We start from the raw sequence: 20,167 nt of genomic DNA on the forward strand, positions 1-20,167 counted from the left end.
AAACCCCTGCTGCCAGACTCCACATGCCACTGGAGCTTTGAGGGGCTGCCAGGCCTTTCCTGCTCTTAACCCCAAGGAGCAGGGAAGCTTCACCCTGCTTAGGACAACGAAGACTGAGGCACAGAAGGGCTGAGCAGGGCAGGGCAGTCCAACTGCTGGGCACAGGAGCTCCACCACGCAGCAATGCCCGGACTGCCGAGGGGGGTCAGACCCACCTGCGGTGCAGAGCACCCAGGCACACACTGCCTCGTTGCACCCACTGGCAGGGACTCAGGCCAGTGCAGCCCCGACAGAGGAAGACCCCGGGGCACAAGAGGTTAGCGACTCAACCAGGCGCCTGCGTGAAGGCACATGTTGGGAACCAGGATGGCTGGCTCCAAAGCCTGCCTCTGCCCCAGCTAGCCCCACCATGATGGAGACGCCACCAGGTGCAGAAGCCCCAGGTACCGAGCACAGCTCGCTTTATTCTTTCGACAGACAAAAAGCACATTTCCTGAAACTGCAGTGAAGGCAGTCGCCTGAGGCAGATGAGGGCTCCTTCCTCCAGAGCAGAGAGGGAGGCAGACGGTGGCAGAAGCGATGGCACAGTCCTGATGGCGCAGGAGCTAGGTGCAGCTGGCGGCCTGGCGTCCGGGAAGGCGGCTCACTTGAGGCGGTAGAGCACCTTGCGCTGCAGGCGGTGCTGGATCTCGCCCCTGCGCAGCATGAGCTGCAGCACCTTGTGGATGGCGTGCTCCGGGTACTTCTGCAGAGCACAGGACAGATATAGGAGCATGTCCCCCGGGACACGGGAGCCCACGTACCTGCTGCTGACGGCTAAGTTTTCAACTCCAGGCTGCCCTGGCTGTAGGAAGGGCTCAGACTTTCGGAGCGCCTGCTGTGCACCAGGCATTAACTTATCCCACCCCCAATAACCCCATGCAGCCGGCACAGCCCCATTCACAAAAAACGGAAGCACAGAGGGTTAACTCTCATGCTTGGGGTAACATGGCAATTAAGTGGCAGAGCTGAGACTTAAGTCCCTGTAACTCCAGGCCTCAAGCCTTGTCATCCCTAAACCTAAGATTCAGTCAGCTAGAGACCACGGGCCCCAGAGAGTGCTCTCGGGATGAAAATGGAAAACAATATTGCAGGGGGAACCAAAAACGAGGACTTGCCGTGATTTTAAAGGTGGCAGCTCCCCCCAATTTGGCACTGGGGATTTATCTCCAGGGTGGCTTTATCTGAGCACATCCCCACATCCCCAGACCTTTTTTCTTGAGTCAGGATCTTGCTAGGGCCTTGTTAAGTTGCTGAGGTTGACCTAGAACTTGCAATCCTCCCGTCCCAGCCTCCCAAGTTGCTGGGATGACAGGCGTTCACCACCATGTGCGGCCCTACCTCTTCTCTATGGGATCAGTAACCCTGTCCTCAATGAGCGGGAAGGCTCACCTTCCTGGCTCTGGCCCTCCCAGCCCCGTAAGAAGCCAGGCAACTGAGGGGAGGAATAGGAGGACTAGGGGAAACTGAGTAGCCCCTTCCCTATCCCCTGGGAAATATCAAAAAGTATCCTTGCCCCTGACTGAAGCATCCCCGGGAGGGAACCACAGTTGTAGCACCCCCACCCCACACAGGGCCCATCTACTGAGCAAAAGGACACTAGTGCTGGGTGGTAGGAGTTGGGCCAAAGAACACTTCCTGTACCCCATCAGGCTCCCAGCCATCCTGCCCTGCCCACCTAGCCCTAGCAAAAGCCCACCTGCTTGGTGAAGTCCTGGATGATGCTGTGCTCGGACACCTGGGAACCAATGGCAAAGCGGCGCTTGAGCTGCCTCTCAATGCGACTAAGCATCTCCTGGTCCTCCTGGCTGGTGAAGCCCTCCACCCCTGCAGGTGTGAGATGGGTGGGTGTCAGGGTGTTGGGGACCTCTGGCCCAAGCTGGGAGGCCTGGAGAAATGGAGGCCTCCAACCCAAGAAAGGGGCCCAAGCCAAGTCCAAAAGAGTGCACTGGAGAACACAGGGCGCTGAGGGCCAGTGAGGGCCAGCCACGACCAGCCACGTGAGGGAGGGCGCTACAGGCAGAAGGCACAGCGGGCACAGCACACAGCGGGCACAGCGCAGAGGGGGGATACGCCTGACTCGCTCAACAGTCTAGGGGCCCCAGTGCCAGCATGGTGACTAAGGGCCAGCTCCCACGGGCCCCCGGGGGCCACAGCACATGATTGTCTCAATTTTGGTGAGAGAAAGAGCCACTGCAGGGCTCTGAAGAAAGGACACGGGCCACTGTGTGACAACTGCTGGCAAGCAAGTCCTGCAAGACTGGACCCACGGATTCTGTCCAGCTGGACAGCCACAGGACAACTTCCTGATGTAGAGCCAAGACCCAAGGTGGAGGGGACCAACAGTGACCCAGGAGGGAGGGCGGGCCACCCTAGAGACCACATCCAGAGAGTGCCAAGCAGCCTTCGGCAAGGAGGTCCATGGTTTCCAACTTCCCTGAGCTGACAGTGTTCCCTCCACCTGGGGTCTCCAGGGAGCCCAGTACCTCACTTCACACAGGTCACCCTGAGAGCCCCCACCACCCGATGGAAAGTAGCACCACTCCTTCTCCAGTATCCTGGTCCTGTGTCATGTCCCCAGGGCACCTTTCACTTGCATTTGTCTGTTTATTACCTCTTCCCCTCAAGAAAAATTGAGCCCACAGGGCAGAGACCTCGTGATGGTCTGCTTAGTCCCCAGGACCCAGAGAGTGCCGCCTGTGGGGAAGGAATGGCCCACCTCTGAAGGGCCTGCGCACATCCATGCTCAGAAGGGCTGCTGGAAGGCTGGCCAGGAGCAGGTGGTGTGCACAGGGACAGGGGCCAGGCAGCCTGCACTCCCACCAAGACCCCTGACCGGGGGCACCATGAGAAGGGCTCCCGGAGGGTTGGCTTTCTCATGGCTAGCACAGGAAGGACGGACAGACCAGACCAGCTTCTGGGTGTGGCCATGCAGGAAAATGAGAACAGCTCGGGAAGCACTGAAAACAGTTCTGAGCTCAGCACACGGAGGGCTGACGACTGCTCCTAAGCAACAACAAGGTTACCCCCAAACACCCGGACTGGGGACTGAGCCAGGGGCACTGCACCACTGGCCACAGCCCAGCCTGTTTTATTTTTTGAGACAAGGTCTCACTAAGCTGCCGGGGCCTCTCACCAAGTTGCTGAGGCTGGCCCTGGACGTTCCTGTGATCACAGGTGTGCGCCAAGGCACCCAAGATTTCTTTTAATGACTGCATTCAAGGGTCTGGAGAGAAGCTGCCTCCTCCCATGCTAGAGGACAGCCTGGGGGAGAGTACGTAGAGGACGCTCAGAGAAGCAGCACCCGCAGGCCGTCGGCACCCATGGCCCTGCCCACACGGCCCCAGCACCTGCTCACCTGCTAGGGTGCCCGATAACGCAGCATCCAATGTGGACACTTGGAAGAGCCTGAGGGCCTCCTCCACATCTGCCTCAGTGGCAAAGGGCTGCAGCTTCATCTTGCTGAGGGCCTCTGCAATGCGCACGATGGCCTCCAGCTGCCTGTGGGAGCAAAGGTAGGCGTGCTCAGGACTGGCGCAGCCCACACCGTGGCCGGGAGGGACTCGTCCAAGGCAGCAGTACTGTGGTGGAGATGGCCACTGCCTATAGTCCACCTTAGTAATGGAACTCTGTGCTTTATTCCAGCACTTGCCAACCCTCTAAAGGACACTTCTCAGTCTCTTCTGGTGTGTCTGTGTGACCAAGTGTGCCCAGTAAGCCACAAATCTGACCCCTGTGAGGGGACGTCAGAAGGATCCTCAGAGCATGTGCCCTTCTATCCCTTCTGCTCCTGCAACGTGGAAGAGCAGCTTTCTGCGGCAGGAGCGGGCTGACAGAGCACACGCTGCGACAACTAAAGAACCTGAACGGGCCGTCACCTCCCGACACTGCAAACTAGAAATAAACTCCGGGCTACCTAAGCTGCTTGAGTTCACCACTGCCACAGCCAAATCCACTTCAATCAGTGCTCCAGGGAGGACTCAACCGCATAGGCCCCTAATCCATCCACGATGCAGTCTCCACACTCACAGCAAGGAGGGGTGGAGGCTAAGAAAACTACGACTGCAACTTCTCGCAGTCGCTGTGGGCCAGAAGCTGGGTCCAACACCCTGACTTCCAGGTCTGGGTCCTTCACTCACCTTCAGGCTGCACCCCCCCAGCGGGAAGCCAGACCAAATTCAAAAGAGGCGACAGACTTCAACAAACTGAGAAAGGCAGGTCATCAGGAGGCCACAGTGCAGACTCCTGAGGGCCCTCCCCACCTGGACCCTCCCCGGGCCTGTGCAGGGTGGTCAGCAGCGGACCTCGGAACCCTTGCTCACTCACCGCACAGTGATGGGGATGCTGGAGCGGCGGTCACTGTCCCTCTCGTGCTGGCGGGCCCCACTCCGCATGATGATATAGCGGTTCTTGAGCTTCTCCGCAGCCTCTGCTGATAGCCGAGGGCCACACTTCCTGCAGGACGGTAGGGAACAACTAGCCTGAGCCCAGGAAGGAACCCTGGGGTGCCCACCGTGTCCCCAGTCAGAGCTCCTGCTGGCATGGGTTAGCCACATCAATGAGAGGGACTGAAGAGAAACCTGGGCTGCCTGTGGGCAGGCACCAGAGATCAATGCAGGGGACAAAAACAGGTGCCTCTGTCAGAAACGGGTGGAGGAGGTCTAAGCACGTTTCCAGTGGTGAACCCTACGACTGGACATCATGGAGTGGCTACCAGCTGGCCATCCTCACAGCAGCCTCCTGCTCCTCCACCCCAGCACACCTGTGGACACATCCACAAGAGGCTGGACGGGCAAAGGGAAATCTGGTCAGCCTCTACCTCCCTCCGGCCTCTCCACCCCAGGCCAACTGACAACCTGACTTAGGGGCACCCTAAAGCTGAGGAGACTGAGGACCAGAGGGAAGAAGCAGCTCCCCAGGATTTGGTGGTGAAGAGACTATATTTTAGGGCTCCCTGACTTGCAAACATGGGCCTTAGCTTCTGAAGACTCCGAGCTTCATCCTGGCAGAGGCGTCTGAATTAGGGACCTACCTGACCGCCACGGTGGACGGACCAAGAGCCCTCTACCCTTGAGGTTTAGCCTCTTCAAAAGATAACCGAGAGATGGGATGACTTCAGTGGTAGGTGCTGGCTTCACATGCCAGAGGCCCTAGGTTCAATCCCCATCGTCAAAAACAAATAAAAGATAACTAAGGTGTTGTGTGTCAAGAATCTGGGTGAGGTGCTGACTTCAATTCTCAGTACCACATAAATAAATAACATAAAGCTACTGTGCCCAACTACAAAAAAAAAAAAAAGTGTTTAAAATATAAAGAACCTGTCTCTGGAGGCAGGCGGCTGAATTCATATTCTCTTATGTGAGACCCTAGAGCTACTGAGCCTTGCTCTGCCTTGGTTTCCCGACTGGTGTAATAAAACTATAGTATACCTCATCACCTAACCTCTCAGGTTTGGGGGGACAACTAGGAGTTTAACAAAACACTCAGAATCACGCCCCACACAGAAGAAACTCTACGTGTATGATCATAATTACTGAAAACCCGTGAGCGTTATCATAACCCTGACTGCCACTCACGGGCCCTTGCTTGGTGCTGGGCTGGGCCAGGTCCTTGTCGTCCTGTGCAATCCTTACAGAGTCCAGCACACTGTCCAAGGTCAAGAAGGGTGGGTGTTACCCAGAGCCATGTCCACGATGACCTCCCTATGGCTGACTCTAGGGGTTCTCAAGACCATCTTAACTCCCACTCCTCATGGAGCTAGAGAAACTGAGGCAGAGTCCTATGTGTGAGGCCGGAGAGGAGCAATGCAGATCCCACAGGGCCACTCCACACAGCCTTGTTGGAGGCATCCCAAGCCAGGAGGCAGGACCAAGGCCTCTGGGCCCCTTCCCTTCACATGGGGCGGGGTGGCGGGGGGCTGTGCCCCGCACTCACGCTCGGCAGTAGGCGATGAACTTCTTCAGCTTGTTCAGGTCAATCTCACCCTCCACGGCCTGTGTTTGTGTCAGCGCGCTAACGTGCAGAGTGATCACGTGTTTGGCCAGCATCTGGGAACAGAGGGGTCACCAGGTCATCCCACAGACCTTCCTGGGCCTGGGTCCCCTTAAAGGTCAGGCAGGCGAGAAGAGCTGATGGGGTCCTGGCATCATGAAACCAGCAAGAGTGCTCAGGTCTCAGGACAGTGCTCGTCCCACAGGACAGGCCCCAACCCTTCTGCGCACATCTGCCCAGATACCATGGCTCAGATGGAGTCCAGCCTCCAGTGCTTGGGAATGTGTCTATTTTAAGAATGGACACTGGATCCAACCAACAACTCTCCACCCTGGGACTTTTGCTGGACCCTCCTCTTAACTTAGGGGCAGATAAGCTACCAGCTCAAAGACAAAAGCTCATTGGTCCACCTCAAGGAGAGCAGCTGCCTGAGAACGAAGCTTCCACGGGAAAGCAGAGGAAGAAGAGCTGCCCAACAGCCTGGACCCACTGCTGGGCACGTCCGTTCTACAAGCCTTAAGTTCTTTTCTTTCAGAAACCCACTAACCAGAGCAGGGGTTCTCTTACGTGTAACCCAGCATCAGCCCCTCTGTTCCACAGTAAGAAGGTGACACCCAGGGAGGGTGATTGGGCCGAAATCACAGGGTCTCCCTCTTGGCAGAGGCCAGGCAGGCCACAGGGCTCCAGGCTACCATCTTGTGTTCTCCCCGCTAACTCCTATGTGACTGTGAGGGCTTCACTGGCCAAGCACCTTGTTCCCCCTCCTCCAGGACCACAGGCTGGTCTGGAGCCCCTGGACATACCAGATCCCTCTCCTCGTTGTGCTCATCCTTGACAATGAAGATCATGTCGAAGCGGGACAAAATGGTGGGCATGAAGTCAATGTTGTCTTCCCCCTTTGTTTCATCCCAGCGGCCGAACACTGAGTTGGCAGCAGCCAGGACGGAGCATCGTGAGTTCAGGGTGGTAGTGATGCCAGCCTACAGAGACAGAGCAGGAGGGGAAGCGGGGAGACAGGTCTGTCCCACATATGCCCAGGTGGTCCACGCTCACCTCTAGGCCTGCTGCTGCCAACACAAGTCTGGGCAAGCAGAGTCCAGGGCAGCCCATCAGAGCAGGCTGAGAAGGCTGACCAGGGTGCTCACCTTGGCGATAGAGATGGTCTGCTGCTCCATGGCCTCATGGATTGCCACACGGTCATCTTCCCGCATCTGAGAGGGGGAGAGAAACGTGCACCACGCTTACCCAGGTAGGAAGCAGTAACAGAAGAAAAACCAGCAGGAGTTACCATTCTCAAGGACAGGCTGTGGCAACAGCAGGAACTTGGTCACCTCTAATCATGGTGACAAGCACATGGGCTTGGCTTTACTCTCCCTCATTTCTAGATATGGAAACTGAGGCTCACAGAGGTTAAACAACTCTCCAAACTTGCTCTAGAATAAATACAAGTCTCCCAAGTCAGGAGCACCTGACGTCACACACCTGGGTCCCATCTTCCACTCACTCACCTCAGCAGACTCACCTTATCAAACTCGTCAATGCAGACAACCCCACCATCGGCCAGGACCATGGCTCCGCCCTCCATGATGAAGTTCCGGGATGAGGGGTCTCTCATCACCGAGGCGGTCAGCCCTGCAGCACTGCTGCCCTTCCCAGACGTGTACACCTGGGGAGAGGCAGAGGCGGTGGCGAGGGCCCAACACCAGCTCCAACCCATGCTTTGACTCAGCATGTCAGTCAAGGGGCCCCGTGGGTCATGATGGCCCAGGTCTCACATCAAAGCAAACCATGAAACTTGCAAAGAACTCAAGGCTCACTGAGAGCCCCTCTCTCTGGCAGGGAGGAGCCTGGCTTCAGCTGGCCTGGACACTCACCCTGGAAAAAGCATGGCTCAGCGGGTCCTGCCATCTCCCATGAGAAGAGCACTGACCCCCAGAGAAGGGAGACACACTGCTAGGTAGCCTCAGGGCTTGGGTGGGGATTACTGGTTCCCATATGGCTGGCCCCACCCAGAGCCCCCTGGCATCTATATAGACCTGGGTGCCACATGCTGCCACTGAGCCCTTGGAACATGGCGAGACCAAGCTGAGATGCCATTTAAGTGCCAGGTGCACACTGACCACAGCACTAACAAGAGCGTAAAGCGCTCCCTCGATAGCTGCTGCATCAGGGCGGGTGCAGCGCGGCTTAAGGCAAGCGTCTAGCCTGCAGAGCGCAGGCTCCTCTCCCGGCACCACAAAATAAACCACCACCATCAACACAACTGTTTAAATCACGCTACATAAATCACACTGAGAAAATTTCTGATCCCTTTCACTTTTTTCAGTGTGGCTGCTAGAAGACAGAAAATGATGCACGGCTCACACTCCTAGGTCACATGAGCCTCTACCATGGGACAGAGCTGGACACTTCCTCTACTCCCGCCACCCACTGTGCAGCCTTGTCCACTGACCCCAGCGGCCACTCCCTCCCCAATTTGGACAGCCAGACCCACTCGATGCACAGGGGGCCCGGTTCAGATGGCTGGTGCCAGCCCTGACCTGGTGCTCACCAGCAGGAGGACCCCGGGAAGACACTTCTCCATTCCGTTCCCTCAGGCATAACGTGGGGTAATGGCTCTCACTGCAGAGCTGGGGGGTCAGTAAACACACCCCAGCACTTCCGCAGTGCCTGGCCCTTGATCTTCACAATTATCATTACCAATATCATTAATCTCAGGGAGATTAGGAGACTTGCTCAATATCCACTGTCCACTACTGCCCTGGCTGAGAGCCCCAGTCTCAGTCTAGTGCGCTCGCCCCCACACCCAACCTGCACATGCCTGTAGGTTCCCTTTCTTCCCTCCCCTCTGCCGTCCCAACACAGCTAGGAGGGAAGAGGAGGTTCTGAATGAGCCAGCCCACCCTGGGTCATCCAGGGACCCCACAGTCCCGCTCATAGCATCTTCCTTGCTGGGACAGCCAGCTGGGAAAGGGTATCCCAGGCCACTCACCCCGATGGGAGAGCACTTCTCCACGAACTTCAGGAGCTGGGATTTGGCCGTCCCGGGGTCTCCCAGCATCAGCAGGTTGATGTCTCCTCGGCGAGTGAGTCCATCTGGGAGTCTGGGGACAGAGGGAGAGAGAATTCACTTGAGTGAGGGCTTACCTGGGCTGGTCACCCCAGCCTCTCGTGAGGACAGAGCAGTAAGAAGGCAGGAGCTCTGGTCTGAGACCTCGGTTCACAGCCAGCTCTGTGGCTCCCTGACCATGGCAGGCCTGGCCTAACAATGGAGGACAGAAACTACCTCCCAGGGGAGGAAAGGGAAAGGAAATGGTGCTTATAGCTGTGCGGGGCCACAGCCAGCAAGAGCTGGAAAGGAAAGGCCGCTGCCTGTGGGTGGGCTGTGCATGTACAATGGAAAGGGAGCCAGAGGGTGGCTCACCCAGATGCCTAGGACCAAGTCCCTTTGCTCTCTCTGCCTCAATCTCCTCATCTATAAAACAGGCACAAGAGCAGCGTTCTCACAGGGTTCCTGCAAGGACTGCTGGGTTTCAGACACTCAGGAAGAAGCCTGGAGCACAGTGGGACTGCAGGAAGTGGCAGCTGTTAGCGTTTCAAAAGGACATAATGTCCTGTGTCAGGCTTTTCACCCATTTCTTTCACACAGAAACTTGGGTTCAGATAAGTGGTGTCTCTCGCCCAAGGACACACAGTAAGGAACAGTGGTACCCAGACTCTAAGCCAGTGCTCTCACTGCTCCTGCCAGCTCTCCCCAGCCCACTTCCACCCAGGGCCAGAGGAGCCCGAGACTGGCACCAGGACGAACAGCTAACAGCAAGCCTGGGAAACGGGGAAAGAGCACTGGTCCTGCAGGCCATGTCACTAGCCCCCACTACCCAGGCCCTTCACCTCTTGCGGGAACCCCCAAAGAGCAGGCAGGCAATGGCCTTCTTCATATCTGTGCCCCCAAAGATAGAGGGGGCGATGCTCTTGGAGATGACCTCATAGACGTTGGGGAGGGCGGCCAGGCGACGGAACTCTTCCTCCTCCTGTGGGCTCACGGCCCCTGCAAAGCTGCGTCCTAGGTGGGCAGGGAGGGTGCAGAGTGTGAGGGGATCTACTCCAGCTCACCGTCCAGCGGGGCCCCCGCTCAGGCACCCCGAAAGCAGGGCCCGCACAGCACAGCTGCAGCCTAAGTAAATGCTACTCTGGAGACCAAGCCCTCATGAGGGCCGCGTAGGCTCTGGGTGCAGGAGGACGGAGGACTCAGAGGGCCAGAGGGTGTCGGCCTTGGGGACTACTGGCCATCTCGGCCAGGGAGTAATGTCTTCAAACAGCACCGCTCACTCTGACTACCGTGAATGGGAAAGGCAGGATGAGGACCAACAATCCAGGGGAGAGGGCAGAGGCTCAGACCAGGTTGGGGTGATGGGCAGTGGTCAGATCCTGGGCACATTTAAAGGAGGAAGGGCCAGATATGCTCACAGATGAGGCACAGGGAGGAGAAAGGCACTGAGGAGGTCTTGGAGGGTTCTGCTGAGCAGCAGGAAGGAGGGGAGAGAGGGAAAGGAAAGACTGAAAGGGAGCCAGTTTGGGGGCAGGGGATAAAGGAGATCAGCCATAGCCACGCTGAGTCTGAGACGCCTCTTGGATGCTCCAAGTCAACGGCTGGATATGAGTCTGACACAGGGAGACTCCAGGCTAGAGACGGACATATGCAAACTGACAGCATACAGGTGACTCAACTATCCAGGCAGTACAGCGACCCCTCTAAACCAACTCACCGCAGCGGGAGGGCAGGGACTTCTCCCACCCTCAGCTGTAATCACATGCCCTCCACTCCATTACCCAGCTCACCCACTCACCACCCAGACTCCCACTGACTCTCCACACACCCCCCAGCCAGGCCAGGGTCCTCACCAGCTCAACCCATCCCCTCCCACCTAGAAGACCTCCCCCAGCCTTCTAAGTCCAGCTCAGACACCCCACAGTCACTCAGCACCCCATGGGAACTGCACGCCCCAGCACCTGACACTCCTCGCTCCTGCCTCCCAGAGGCCTGCATTCCCCTCTCCCATACCTGCTGCTATGGTGATGCAGACCGCCACGCAGGAATTCCCCGCCAGCTTCAACCCTGCATCTAGGCAAACACCCTCAGTCAAGGGCCAACAACAGGGACCAAAGGTGCAAGTGTCAGGCCAAGAAATGCTTGCTCACTCTAAAACACCAACACTCAAGGGCATGAACAACACAAGGGTGTCTGGGCTGCCTCCCAAGGTACTGCGCTACCTGCTGAGGGCAGTGTGCAAGCCCAGCCTTCCAGCAGGGGGCCACACCAGGACCCCAAAGCCAACTCACCAGAGCCATCTGTGTCCACCTGGATGCCCAGGACACGAATATAGGAGCTCCGAATGCCCACACCCACCCTGTCACGACCCTTGGTGGAGTTTAGGCCATACTTCTTGATGGAGTAGATGCCCATGATGGTGACCCTGTTTCCAGGGACAACCTTGTCACACAGGTACCTAAGATGAGGGCAGGGAAGGAAGAGAGAGAAGAGTGAGATCCTGGTGGGGACAGCAAATACCTGCTTACGCCCATTCCCACAGCACCCAGAGCCACCCTGGCATTCCCACCTCCAGCACTACACCCTCAGCCAGCCCCACCCACACCAGGCCCAGAGGAGGGTCCCTCTCCCCTCAACACCACCACCCCATGCCTGGATGGCTCAGTTGTTCAGAGCACAGCCTCACTCTGGCGTGGCAGCCTCACTCTGAACTCAAGAGCTCGTTTGTAAGGTGTCCGAGGAGGTGGCTCAGGGTCCTGCCCCTAGTCTTTGAGAAGCCCCCTCTGGTCTTATCCGAGTCAGGCTCCTGTGCGGATCCCTTCCACCATCTTGGGAGGACTTCCTCCCCAGGCCATCCTTGAGGTGCTCCCCACTTGAGCCTCTACCTCGCCCCACGAGCTTAGCCAAATCAATTTGCCTCTGGGCTTTCATTTCCTCTTTTTAGAAATAAAATGTTGCAACAGGGAAGTCTCCAAGTTCCCCCCAAAGCTGGGCAGCACAGAGCAGGCACACAGTAGCCATGTGACCTCAAAGAAGTCACTGCAACTCTGAGCCTGGGGGGTGATATACTATTTCTAACCTGCCTCAGCCACAGTGGAACTAAGTAAGGTAACAAATACAAAGGTGCTCCACACACCACCAAGAGTCACGTCTAGTGAAAGACCACCACTGTCCCCGTCATTTTCCCAATGACTCATTCCACACCCTACTTAACTTTAGGAACACGTACCTCTGAAGAATAACCCAAGCCTTAATTTGTGTTAAGGGGTTTTACTAAGCTCTTGGCTTGTATTTTAAGCAGCCCTTTCAGAGATCAGATTGTGCTTGTCACCATTTACACATGAGAAAACCAGGGCTTGGCAAACTAGTAACTAGCTCAAGTCTGACCTGTCCTGCACCCTCCATGGCCACCAGTGGGGCTCAGGAAAGCTACTATCACTCCACAGTACGCTTACATATAGAACACGTGACCTCCACCTCAGAGGTGCAAGGCCAGGCTAAGAACTCCAGGCCAGGGTCTCTAAGCCTCTCCAGGTCCCCGTGGGGGACCAAACCAAACACCCACCTCTCCCTTTCCAATTATTTAGCAAAACTCTAGGCTTTTTTGATACTAGGGATCACACCTAGAGGCAGCACTGAGCTACATCCCTAGCCCTTTTTAGTTTTTGAAACAGGATCTTGCTAATTGCCCAGTGTGGCCTTGAACCTGCAATCCTCCTGTCTCGGCCTCCCAAGTGGCTAGGATCACAGGCATGCACCACCACAACCAGCTCCCAAAGCAGACTCAACAGAAAGCCTGGTGGGGTGGGGTGATCTGGGCAGAGGCTTTCCACGCTGCTGCTTAGCTGGATGTGCCCAGGGCCTGTGGGTCCTGAGAGTGCTGTGGAGATCTCCTAGGACGAACATGGGCTTTGGCAAGCAACAGATGCAGGCTTGAGGCGGCTCCTCCGCTCAGTCATTCAACCTCTCCAAGTTACACTTCTTCACATACAAAACAGGAGCTGATGTGCCCCGGCTGACTAAGGGAAGCCAAGAAGAGGAAGCCAACAGGAAGCACCAGGCACAGAGAAAGTGCTACCCAATGAGCCATCCTCCTCCCACCGCCCACGCTTCAAATGATCCATGTCGGCAACAGCCCTCACGAAGGCCCCCTCGCGGGCCTGCCCACCTCACCTGTCACAGTAGAGCTGCATGTGCCTGGGCATCTCACCGTGGGGCACTGCATCAGGCAGCTCCTGCAGCTTCAGGGTCTGGAAGTCCACGCACTTGCACTTGTCCGGCATGATGAAGTACGGGTCGAGCGGGCACTTGGGGCGTCCAGCCTGGTCCCTGTTCGGGAGGGATAGTCACCAGAGCTACCCTGAGAGCCCAAAGGCTGGGGCTCATCCACTCCAGAGGTCAGCAACAAGATGTGGCTGAAGGTCACTGAGGAAAGGCCCTAAATGGAGGGCAGGTCTGCTGCACTAGCAGCACACAGGAGTCGGGGGAGTGATGGGAGGCCTGGCCCCCCAGCATGGTGAGGCAGCAGACAAGCCTCACTCACAATCCCCTGCCAGGGCCCAGCACCCCACAGTTGAAGAGGTCGAGATCATCAGGTCCCTTACTGAACCCCACTCACATCCCGGGACCTTTTCTCATGAGACTCGAGGCACCTGCAGGCCATTCTGAGGGTCCGGGCCTCTATAAACCCTATGCAAAGTCTTCATTCAACCAACACAACAGCAATGGGCACAACGCCACAGCAATGCACTCGCACACTCCAGACACTGCGCCAGACACGGCGGTGAACCAGAAGCTCCCGCTCTCAAGGAGCCAAGTTCTACACAAAACAAGCAAGTAACTCAGTAACAGGATGACCGGCACGTGCTCCAAGGTAGAGACAGGCAGATGAGTAGCCAAACTGTGTGCACCAGACCAAGATGAGGGTGGGCAAGACACCTATTGCGAGGATCGTGTGAAGAGCACTCAGGACAGACTGGCAGCCTGAGGGAAGGGGACAGCAAGTTCAGAGGTCCTGAAGCTGGGAACAGAAAGGTGACAGAGGAGTGGGGAGAGCCCAGAGAGAGGCGGAGCAGACTGAGGGAAGGCCCAGCACCTGCAGTGAGGGCAGCCTGGCGGCAGGTGGAGCAGACCGGAGGGGCCTAAGCCCACATGACTCCAAGGTGAGACACAACAGCAGGGACTGAGGCAGACATGCCACAGGTGGCTGGGAAGCCAGGAAGGTGCCAGTGGAGGCCAAGGAGCAGCCAGTGTGAGCGTGGAGTCCTCTAGAGGGCCAGGCAGTGAATACGCCAGGCTCTGAGCACAGGCCACAGGCTCTGCCTCTGCAGCCATGGCCACATGCAGTGAAGGCGCGCAGCTATGCGGTTCACATGCAGCACCTGGCCAGCAGCCAGGCTGCTCTAGGGGATTTCCAACAGACTCTGCCCTGGACTGTGCTTCCTTCCTAACCTGGTTGCCCATTCAGGCTGTCTGGGCATCCTGGCAGGGACAGAACTCACTGTGGCAGAAGGACATCACACCCCAGGTATCACAGCACAGCCTGCCCCAGCCTGTCCCAGCAGGTCTCTAATGAGATGCGGCAGGCAGGGTTGTCACCAATTTCCACTGCTTTACGGCCCCAAAGTCCCTCCTGGCCACACTCACGTGTTGCACTTCCTGGGCAGGGCGTAACCCTCCAGGCCAGGGCGCATGGCGATGTTGGTGAGGGTGTTGCGGCAGCTGCGGCACTGAATGGAGATGCGGGTGGCCTTGGCACGGACTGCAGAGGCCGCAATGACAATGCCAGGGATCTTCACCAGGTGTGACATCAGGTCTGACTGTAAGGGAGCCATCAAAAGGCTTGTTGGTTAGGGAGCCAGAGGACACCATAGAGCTGCTGGGGAATGACCTGCACAGGGTCTGGAGGAGGTGGCCCTGAGCCACAGGGAAGGTCGCAGCTCTTCTGCTCAGCTCAGAAGATTTCTTGGGCACCCACCAAATGCCAAGCTGTCTGGAAACAAGGGCTCCAGGAGCCTCAGGTGCAGCCTCTGCTTCTCAGGACTTCACCACACAAGGGAAAGGGACAGGGGCGAGACCAGGAGACGCACTCCACTCCACAGCAGCAGAGCCAGGAGACCTGACCCAGCTCTGACAGCAATTTCCCTGGACCAGGGCAGACCAGAGCACCAACCTGGAGGCAGGGACCCAGGTTCTCTTTCAAGTTGTCAAAAGCCACACAGGGCCCTCTCTCTCAGCCTGAGTTTTCCCATCCTCCTCCTCCCGCTTTAGTGCCCACGATCAAGTCCTGGGTATGCAAAGCACACCTCTGCCACAGACTAAACACCCACCGCAGCTTCTCCACCAGTGACCACCCGACGCTGGACACCAAGGCAATAATGTGAATTTGTAAGTGTGAAGTTGCAGTTACCCGCTTTCTTGTCTTTTCAAGATACACACCGGAAAATTTTCAGATGAATTGACGATGTATGGGGATCACTTCAAAAGAACCCCAGGGCCACAGAGGAGGCAAGACTGGCTACAGATGCTATGGAGCCGGGTGAGAGGTACAGGAATCCACTAGCCTAATCTCTAAATCCTAAAACATTAAGGAAAACTCCAGGCGCCTGCTGCTTCCTTGCCAGCCCCCAGCTCACAAAGCTCCTAGGACACAAGTCTGCAAGACTAGGACAATCTTTCTCCACCAGCTCTCCACCAGGGCTACCTTGGGCTGAATGAAAGAACAGACACAGGCACAAGGCTTCGTTGGAGCTCTTGAACAAACCAGGCACTGTGGGAAGGAGTGAGGCTGAAAGAGGCTAAATTCAAGGGTCTGTGCCTGTGTTGTCACTATGGGAAGATGAAGCTGTTGCCACCTTAACCTGGGACCTGATCAGCACCAACATGGCTGATGACGGGCACCCAAGCCATCCCTCTCCTCTGCTGGGATGCAACACAAAACACCAACACCACTCAATAGTATTCTTGCCCAGAGTGTGAAACCAAACACAACCAGACCTTTGGACCCAATTCCCAAGTTCCAAAATTCATGGGTGGCAAGGGGCATGCCACCAACCCAAGGAAGCCTTAGATAAATTGACAAGGCAGCACAATCTTCTACAGGACAATGAGCCCCTTCTAATATAACTGAGAAAATATTTATATCCAGAAACATATAGGAGGCTCCCTGGATTAAAGAAGACTTCCATATAACAAGCTAATATAATTCCTGGTCCTGCTGAAATACATGAGTTATAAAAAGCATGGGGGAGCTGGGGCTGTGGCTCAGCCGTAGAGAGCTCACCTAGTATGTGCAAGGCCGAGTTAGAGCCTCAGCACCACATAAAAATAAGTAAATGAAATAAAGGTATTGTGTCCAACTACAACTAAAAATTAAATTTTAAAAAAAAGGCATCTAAGGGAATTAGGTAAATATGAATCTATATGATATCTGATACTAAGTTCAAAACCAGCCTCAGCATCTGATACCAAGGGATCTTTGTTAACTTTGTTTGGGTGTTGATAGTGCGGAGTATGTGAGAAGCCATATTTTAAAAATACATACTAAAGTGTTTAGGGATAAAGTGTTACATCTGTATTTACTTTAAAATTCCTTAGTAAAAAAATAAAATTCAGAAAAGAGTAAAAAAAAAAAAAAAAAAAAAGGCAAAATGTTACAATCAGTAAGGGTAGTGAAGATATATGAGGCACGTTATTACTCTATACTTTTGTATAGGGGTGAAATTTTTCATGAATAAAAAATTTAAAAAATAGCTAAGGTAATAGNAGGGTAGTGAAGATATATGAGGCACGTTATTACTCTATACTTTTGTATAGGGGTGAAATTTTTCATAATAAAAATTAAAAATAGCTAGGTATAGTGGTGCATGCCAGTGATCTCAGCAGCTTGGGAGGCTGAGGCAGAAGGACTGCAAGTTCAAAACCAGCCTCAGCAACTCAGCAAGGTCCTAAGCACCTCAGCGAGACCCTGTCTCTAAATAAAATATAGAAAGGGCTGGGGATGTGGCCCAGTGGTTAAGTGTGCCTGGATTCAATCCCCAGTACCAAAAATAAAGAAAGAAAGAAAAGAAAGAGAAGTCCCTTCCTGCCCGGGCTTAGTGGCGCACACCTATAATCCCAGTGGCTCAGAAGGCTGAAACAGGAGGATCTCGAGGTCAAAGCCAGCCTCAGCAACTTAGCAAAGCACTAATCAACTCAGCGAGGCCCTTTCTCTAAATCAAATACAAAATAGGGCTGGGGCTGAGTGGTCAAATGTCCCCGAGTTCAATCCCCAGTACCAAAAAAAAAGTCCCTTCCATCATCTTTTCTTCCTATTCCAGTAGGTTTTCTGGAACAGAGGAGCTGCATCCATGCTGCAGCCCCCTCTGAAGCCTGAGGTTTAGGAGAAACACAGGAGGCTGGCCACCTCTCTGGAGTAAACATGTCCAGAGTCACAAGGCTCTGCCCAGACCAGGGACATAGAAGCCTGCAACAACCCACAGAGCAAGTGTTGTGCAAAACAACCTGCAAAGGACAGGGCCCCTGGCTCTCCAGGATCAAAGGGCCTGAGGTCGCCCCCTTAGACCCACCCTAACAGGCAATCCTTCCAGAGAGGGCTCATGCTCACTGAAGTGGACCCCTCATTACGGAGCAAGACAGAAGACACTGAGAAGTCGGCCTCTGATCTAGCACTGCCCTGCCAAACCATGCCACCCTACAGGCAGGCACTCCAGGGAAACTCAATTGGCTCCACACAGGCTCACAGAGTCCCCATCAAAGTGGACACCATCCAGAGACTGGAGAGCCCAGAGCTTTGGGGAACAGACCTGCTGTCCTACTAACCACGGAAGGCTGGATAACGACCCTGACAAAGCTGCGAGGACTGTGGGGTTCTGGTAAACACAGCACGGCCTTCTCAGACATAGAGCATGATGGAGGTGACACTAGGTGACAGGTGACACCTTCACTGGCTCCCTACTGTGCTCCAAACAAAACCCATGCTCTTTCCTGTGGCCATGAAGGCCCTTGCAATCTGGCCTCTCCACCTTTCTCTCCCCAACCTTGTGCTCTCTGGGTTCCAGCTGCTTCTTCCTGATCCCTGAACGTCCCTCTGCTGCTGCTCTGCCTGGGCACACGCTGCTCCCTGAGCTTGGAAAGCTGATTCACAGACTGGAACCCGGCTGGGTGGGCATGGGCACGCTCCAACTCCAACCCACTTCCTCCTGGAGGTCTTCTCTAGCCACCCTCCACCTCTCGGGCAGGCTCACGTGGCACCCACTTTCTTTTCTTCATGCCTCTATCACGCTGCGATCTTCTAACTGTTCCTTTCCTGTTTCTCCCACTGTAAATTCCAAGAAAGCAAGCGCCTGTTCTGCTCACAACAGTGAGCACCCAGCGCATCTGCTCAACAACACACAGAGAGTAGACAGCAGACTGTTCTGCCAGCCTCTCCTGCTTCCTCGTGACTCCTCAGCCACGGTGGGGGGCTGCCAGCACTGCCCTGGCGCATGTGCACACACATACACCATGCCCTCTCAGGCTCTGCACCAGCTGAACCCCCTTGGATGTCACCTCCTCCATGAAGGCTTCTCCATCTTTCCTAGAGAGGCTTCACACCCTCAGGTCCCTCTCTTAATGCCTTTTACTGTATTTCCAACCATCTAAGAATATGTGACGTTTACTGGTTTCTTGGTCTCCCCAGATATAAACTGAGAACAGGAAAGAGCTGGGAGTATAACGTTCATCATTGCTTCTCCAGGACTCAGCCGAATGTCTTGCCCACGGGATAAGCTCAATAACTATCTGTCCAATGACCCAACTTTAGAGAGAAGAAAACAGGCTCAAAAGGGCCAAGTGTCTTGCTCAGGGTTACACAGCTAGGCCCAGGGCTGCTTGTCTTGAAATCCCTGGCCTCTATGGACCCACCTTGAGGCTCCGAATGCTAGACGGGCTGGCGTCTGACTTCAGCATGACCTGGATGTCCTGGAGCACCTCCTCACCAGAGGGCCGTGGCCTGGTCACCTCATCAGCCACCTCCTTGGCAGCTTCCTCCAGCTGGAGAGGAGGGAGAACACAGGCTGTTGGTGGTTGGGTAGGGCCAACCCTGGGGGCTGAGCTGAGGCAGGGTCCCACTCACCAGCTGCAGGTGCTCGGCTGGCTGCTTGTACAAGTAGTCGGCCAGGTCCTCGTCAAAGCTGGCCAGGTCCTCCATCTCCACCTCGACCCAGTACTCCCCCAGGTTGTAATGCCGCTTGAGTTCATCTCTGGAGTAGGCAGGGAAGGGTGCAGAGAAGAGGGAAATAACTGGCTGTGGCACACCTGCACCCCCAGAACCTGCCCCACCACTCCTCATTCCACCCTTTAGCCCTGCAGAGGCTCCCTACTGCCAACAGAAACGTCTTCCAAAGAACAGCTCCATGGTGCAGCTAGTGAGGTGCGTCCAAGCACAGTGACGGACACACATTGGCCAACCAGTTCCTACACTGCAGGACTCCTCAGCACCATTAACTCACTCTTGGAGAGCAACAGGACACATGCCTCAACTTAGAGGGTCCAGGGCAGCAGCAAACCCACATCTGCCTTGCCAACTACCATACAGACTCTATAAGGAGCATCCCATGGGCTCCTGTCCCAAGGACATATCTGGGGACCATGGACCTAAACACAATCTGCTCCCAGCCCCACCGCATCACAGATCCAGTCCCTCCTACCTCTTATATCCAGGAGCCAATAAGATGTGCACTCTGGCCCTAGCTGTAAAAGCACACCCTGTACACATTACTCCATGCACACGGCTGCTCCTACCTAGAATGCCACACATGCTTGGCACTGTCCACTCAGCGAGTCACCTTAAACTCTAGCTCCTCTGGAAACCTTCCCCACCTCCCTCCACTGAGGCAGTACCACTTGGAATCCGTTGGTGCCCACACCTTGTTCCCCAGACTTATGAGCTTCCTGATGACAGGCAGTTTGTCTTTCCATGTCGGTTTCTCAGTGCCTGGCACATAGGCAATGCCAGCTGCTGCACCAACAGATGGTGGCAGGAATGGCTCTACCCATCCTTCTGATAAAGAAACTGAGGCCCACAGAGACTGCCCCCGGGGAGGCAGT

At 55.5% G+C, this 20,167-nt stretch overlaps 1 protein-coding gene across 1 annotated transcript; it reads right to left on the reverse strand.

The window, feature by feature from the left end:
• Positions 1 to 444: 444 nt before the first annotated feature.
• On the reverse strand, positions 445 to 19,424 carry Mcm5 (minichromosome maintenance complex component 5). Its single transcript, XM_015482778.1, has 15 exons — positions 19,194 to 19,424; positions 18,983 to 19,111; positions 14,726 to 14,898; positions 13,253 to 13,408; positions 11,371 to 11,537; positions 9,922 to 10,093; positions 9,023 to 9,134; positions 7,553 to 7,696; positions 7,176 to 7,241; positions 6,834 to 7,010; positions 5,974 to 6,086; positions 4,366 to 4,494; positions 3,398 to 3,540; positions 1,739 to 1,866; positions 445 to 745 (listed from the first exon to the last, which is right to left on the reverse strand). The coding sequence occupies exons 1-15, from the start codon at positions 19,407 to 19,409 to the stop codon at positions 644 to 646; spliced, it is 2,127 nt and encodes a 708-aa protein (XP_015338264.1). The 5' UTR covers positions 19,410 to 19,424; the 3' UTR covers positions 445 to 643.
• Between the last annotated feature and the right edge of the window lie 743 nt (positions 19,425 to 20,167).

The sequence above is a fragment of the Marmota marmota genome, unplaced genomic scaffold (genome assembly GCF_001458135.2).
Source record: "Marmota marmota marmota unplaced genomic scaffold, marMar, whole genome shotgun sequence".
Taxonomy (NCBI): Eukaryota; Metazoa; Chordata; class Mammalia; order Rodentia; family Sciuridae; genus Marmota; species Marmota marmota.